Source organism: Electrona antarctica, assembly GCF_951216825.1.
Source record: "Electrona antarctica genome assembly, chromosome: 10".
NCBI classification, from domain to species: domain Eukaryota; kingdom Metazoa; phylum Chordata; class Actinopteri; order Myctophiformes; family Myctophidae; genus Electrona; species Electrona antarctica.
Genome location: NC_136791.1, coordinates 39,676,128 through 39,681,634, shown reverse-complemented (window position 1 = coordinate 39,681,634; position 5,507 = coordinate 39,676,128). Strand labels below are relative to the sequence as shown.

At 54.7% G+C, this 5,507-nt stretch overlaps 1 protein-coding gene across 1 annotated transcript; it reads left to right on the top strand.

Moving 5' to 3' along the window:
- Positions 1-1,398: 1,398 nt before the first annotated feature.
- Positions 1,399-5,118, top strand: LOC306930832 (erythroid differentiation-related factor 1-like; the record flags this gene model as incomplete). Its single annotated transcript, XM_079511928.1, has 1 exon — positions 1,399-5,118. The coding sequence occupies one exon, from the start codon at positions 1,399-1,401 to the stop codon at positions 5,116-5,118; it is 3,720 nt and encodes a 1,239-aa protein (XP_079368054.1).
- Positions 5,119-5,507: the final 389 nt, after the last annotated feature.

Sequence of the window (5,507 nt, the reverse complement as noted above, 5' to 3'; positions counted from 1 at the left end):
CTATCACTAGGAGGTGGATGCAACCACAACCACCCACGGTAGAGGAATGGATCGAGATAATTCATGAGATATACAAGATGGAAAAACTGACGTACTCACTTAGATTACAGGAAGAAAAGTTCTTCTGGATCTGGACTAAATGGACTGAATATATCGCACCTGTCCGATCAGACTTTTGCTGAATAAGGGAAAACAAAGTATTGTGTTGCTATCACTCGTCCTATGCCTCTTTTGTTTTTATGTTTTATTCTCATTTCCTTTCTTTTATTGTAACTTGCTGAATGTATGACCCTGTACTTGCTTACAAATAAGCTGTAATATAGATATGTGAAAGCGTCTCCTTTCCCCCTTTTCCCTTAAGAGCTGCCCAGATGTTCGTCTTTTTTGTTTATTCTTTTTTGTATGTTTTTATTTTTGCTCCAAAGAAAAAGAAAAATGTTTGTAACTTTGGTCACCATTGAGAACTTGGGAAATATATCTCTGTATATGTATGAATGTAATGTAATTCTCATGATGAAGTTGTTCATTATGCTCGCACACAATGACCAAAATAAAAACATAATTTCAAAAAAAGAAGAGGTCAGATCAAGAGGTCAGATCAACATATGGAGCCATATATGAAGCATGTCACGAGGCATGATGGACGGACGGACAGACTGACTGGTTTTGCAGGTTTTCAGTTACCTGCGACCTACAGTCGCAATTATCTCCATCAGGTCAGAGAAAGTGTTTCTATAGAGGCCCCTTAACATTTGATTTAAATCAAATTCATAATTCATTGGATGTTATGTTCAGGATATAACTTTCTTCCAGAAATAAGAGCGAATGTGGAAGTCAATTAAAGGCAAACAGTATGAAATATCAAAAATCACACTTGTGGGAAGTGAGGGGAGCTCTTATCATCATACATCGTTATACATCACATTCCGTGCTCAGCCAATCAAATCATCTCAAATTTGGTACACACGGACGCACACAGCTGGGCATAGGATGGGCTAGCGCCCCTAAAAATCAATCAATCAATCAATCATGTTGCAGCCATCCAATACCGAGAAACGATCTGTTCCCACAAAAAATATAGAACAACACTAACTTATAACTCCATATATGGCTAAGTCTGATAACATGGCTGCTGAGACTCCAAGCTGACTAATCGTGACCTCACCTGAGTGACACAAGCACTTTAGCAGACCAAAAAAAGCACTGCAATCTCATAAACACCACACATTCAATCAGCGTTCCCCAAAATATCAAACAATCTCCATTTTCCAAGAATCCAGACAACGCAGTCAACCCTTATTTGAGTAGCATTTTTCAGTTAGTTAACTAAAAGCCTGGATAGATTGTCTTGTTTTAACATCAGCTGGACTGAACATTTCCGAGGTTCTGTGACAAAAGATGAGCACATTGCCCGGGGGAAGAGAAGGCGGAACGGTTTCAGAACATGAAAATGCCAAACTGGCGAATGATCCGTGCGGCTCCGCGAGAGAACAAAAGAAGTCGCCGGACGTGTGCCCGGGAAACAAAGAAGTCAAGAGCCGCACGGTGGTCAAATACTCGGCCGCACCGCTGAAGATGAACTTGAAGAACCTGAAGCTGCCGCCCGCCAACTGGCTCAGAGACAACCCTCAGATCGGGGGAGGCAGTGGCAGCAAGAGCAAACCTTTCTCCAGTTTTGGGATGGCGTACAACTTCATCGACTCAATCGGAGAGGACGTGGACTTGGTGTCGGATTCGGAGAACGTCAAGAAGCTCCTGAAGATGCCCTACAGCAGGTCTCGTGTCAGCATGGCCGTGCACCGTGTGGGACGCACGCTGCTCCTGGACGAGCTCAGCTTCCAGGAGCTCTTCGTCAGGTCGTCTCGGATGGGCGACTGGATGTGGCTGAGGGAGTTCTACCAGAGACTGACCGACAGGAAGTGGAAGAGGAAAAAGGAGAACAAAGAACTCTGTTCTCAGAGAGAGATCCTGTCAAAGTTCCTCTACTACAGTATGAACGGCGATGGGGCCGCCGAGCCTTCGGAGGAAGATCCACTTCAAAGGGACGAGAAGAGCGGAGCCGAGGAGGAGTTCCCTCCTTCCTGGCCGGCATCATCCTCTGACCTGGAGGAATCTAAAGATCCCGAACAGGAAAGCGTTTGTTCGGCGGACAGTGCCGTGTTCACGTTGGGCCAAGTGGCAAACTTCTTCCCCAAAGACCACCAAACTCCGCCTCGATTCTTTGATGAGGGAGAAAACTGCCGGGGTCTGAGGAACGACTTCGTCCGGAACATCGCGTGGACGTTCGAGGACATCCACATGCTGGTGGGATCCGACATGCCCATCTTCGGATGTCGGCGCTACCCGGCGGTCAGCCTGCGCCTCCGCGACAAGGACAAGCCCATCAACATCCTCACCGGCATCGACTACTGGCTGGACAACCTGATGTGCAACGTGCCACAGCTCGCCATGTGCTTCCACATGGACGGCGTGGTCCAGCGCTACGAGATGATCAAGACTGAGGACATACCCGACCTGGAGGACTCCACCTTCTCCGCCGGGGAGGTGAGGGACATCGCGCGGAACATCCTCTCCTTCCTCAAGTCCAACTGCACCAAGGAGGGACACACCTACTGGCTGTTCAAGGACAGCAACAGCGACGTGGCCAAGCTGTATGACCTCACCACGCTGTGCCACGAAGACGGCGAGGAGGAGCAGCGGCAGCATCAGAACCCGTTCGGCCTCCCCGTGGCCGTGCTGCTGTACAAGGTGGCCAGCAACCTGATGCTGAAGGAAGCCGGACGGAGCTGGAGGAACAGGAGGCACAGCGGCACCATCAGAACTCTGCTGCTGAACTGCGTCAAGCTGCTGGAGCGCGAGGAGAGACACGGCCACATGTTGGCCATGGCCCACTACATGCTGTCGGAACTCGTCCAGCTTGATGAGGGGAGTGCGGACGAGTCGCTCCCGTCTGGCGGTTCACAGGACGCGGGCTACAGCGACACAGAGTGGGATGAGGAGCAGGAGGAGCCGCTGCACACCACCGAACCTCCAGACGATTACGGAAAAGCTGTGGCCGTGATCCGCTCCGTCGGCGAGCTTTCTGTTCCTGAGAGATACGCGTCGTCCTCCACTCGTCGGATCAGACCCAACGGTGCCTTCCCCCTGTCCGGGAACAAGGAGCAGAGGTGCAGACACGTGCTGGCGTACGTTCTGAAGGGACTGAAAGCGGTGGACGAAGATCTAACAAAATCCTCCGAATTGAACGCCACCATACCCCTTGAGTACAAAGATCGGAGTGCGAGCGGAGCCTGCAACGCAGAGAAAGGCCTTAGCCTCCTGGGCAGAGCGGAGTCCATCAGGGAGCACCAAAAAACAGGCTTCACGGTGGTCCCCGATGTGCTCCCCGATGTGCTCCCTGGCTCCGGGGTGGCCCCTGTGGTGGTCCCCAGGGTTGTCCCCGGCTCCTGGCAGCACAGCATGAAGCTCCAGCTCTTCCTGAAGGCCTCCAAGGCATACTACATCCTTTCCGGCACGGCCGCCGACCTGCGCAAATACGGTCGTGCGCTGCGCTACGTCAAACTGGCCCTGCAGTGCTACGACGCCTTCTGCTCCGCGAGCAACAACAACGCGCAGGAGGATCATCCGCAGCAGGTGCTGCTACTGTTCCGCTACCAGTGCCTGTCGCTGTGCGGGAACATCCAGCTGCTGCTGGCACAGAACGCCAGCGACAGGGAGGCCCACCTGGAGGAGTATAGCTACCAGACCAAAGACGACCACGAGATCCTGGACAGCCTGCACCACCAGGAGAGCGGCGGTGGCTGCCACGCCTTTGGCGGCGCGGCCGTGGACCTGGCCACCATCACGACGGACCCGGAGCACCAGCTGTTTGCCAGCAGCAAGTGCTACGAGGCGGCCTGCAACGTCGTGGCGGAGTCGGGGTTCCGCGGAGGAGCGGAAGAGCTGGCGCAGGCGCTGAGACGGCTGGGCAACATCCACAACGAGATAGGCGTCTACTACATGAACCGGGCGGCGGCCATGACGGCTGAGAAGGAGGTGTCGGCGGCGGAGCAGGAGCTGTGGAGGAAAAGCTTGGCCTGCTTACAGGCCGGTCTGAAGGACTTTGAGAGGATCCAGGACGCCATCAACACGGCCCTGCTGCTGTGCAACACGGGCAGGCTCATGAGGGTCTGCGCCCACGCCCACCGCCGTGCCCGGGGAGGAGAGTTCTCCCCCGAAGAGGCCCTCTACTACGACAAGGCCATAAGCTACTACGTGCGCGCCACGCAGTGGCTGGGCAGCAGGGGCCGCCACCCGGCCGTGTGGGACGGCGTCGCCTGGGAGCTGTGCACCACGTACTTCACCCTGGCGTCGCTGCTACAGGACCACACACCGCTGTCCCGCCAGGCCGCCGAGCAGGTGGAGCGCCAGGTGACGGAGGCCATGATGAAGTCGCTGAAGCTCTGCGACGACGCGCAGAAGGAGGAGTCGTCGCAGTCTTCTCGCCACCGCCGCAGAGCGGCCGGCATCCACCAGCGGCTGGCATCTATGCACCACGGCCGCTTCCGCAATCGGGGCGGCGACGGTGGCGATCGCTCCGGGAAGCGACACCGCCGCCTGGCCGAGCTGCACTACGGCGAGGCCGCGCGCCTGTTCATCGGACTGGGAGACACGGCGCCGCCCTGCGAGATGCTTGGTGCCCTGCTGGAGAGGGCGGCCTTCGCGGAGGATGCCGCGGCGGTGACCGGCCAGAGCAGCGGCAGGGACGTGGCAAAGCTGAAGGCGGTGACGGGCGTCCTGGAGATCCTGACGCAGACCCGCCATGCCTTCCAGGGAATCCGTAAAGAACTGCTGGAGACATCCGACCGGGCTGGGCCCGCCGAGGCCGAAGCACTCGACCTACAGGAAGTGGTGAAGTTGACGGAGGTGTTTGAGACGACTTTTTCCACCCTGCTGCTTCGGCTGGTCAAGCTGACGACGGCGGTCGCCGCGAAGTGCAAGTCCGGCGTTACGGACCGGGCCCGGCTGAACACCTATAAGGATGTTTACTCCAAGCTGCTGCGCGCCGAGAAGAACGCAGCGCTCCTAAAACGGGTCGAGCTCTACATGGAGCTGCTGCAGCAGCTAGCGGTCAGCTAGCGGTTAGCGCTAGAAAGTTAAAAATCACACCTGTGTGAAGTGAGGGGCGCTCTTATCATCATACATCACATTCCGTGCTCAGCCAATCAAATCATCACAAATGTCAAATCTAATTCTAATCTAGTCAGACCGAGAATTCTGTAATTTCCACCCATGTGGTGCAATACATCACACTGTGCTGTATGGTCGTTCGACCAATACACCTTGTGTTTTAAATCACACAATACAGTGTATAGTACACACAGTGTGTATAGTATAGTGTGGGGGAGCAGGCACATGTTGGTAAACCAATAGGAAGTCCCCGGCTGTCTCAGCCGGGAGATGGTCCGCCTAACATATCTCCATACATATTGACAGATATTTTTGCAATAGGGATGTCTGGGTTCATG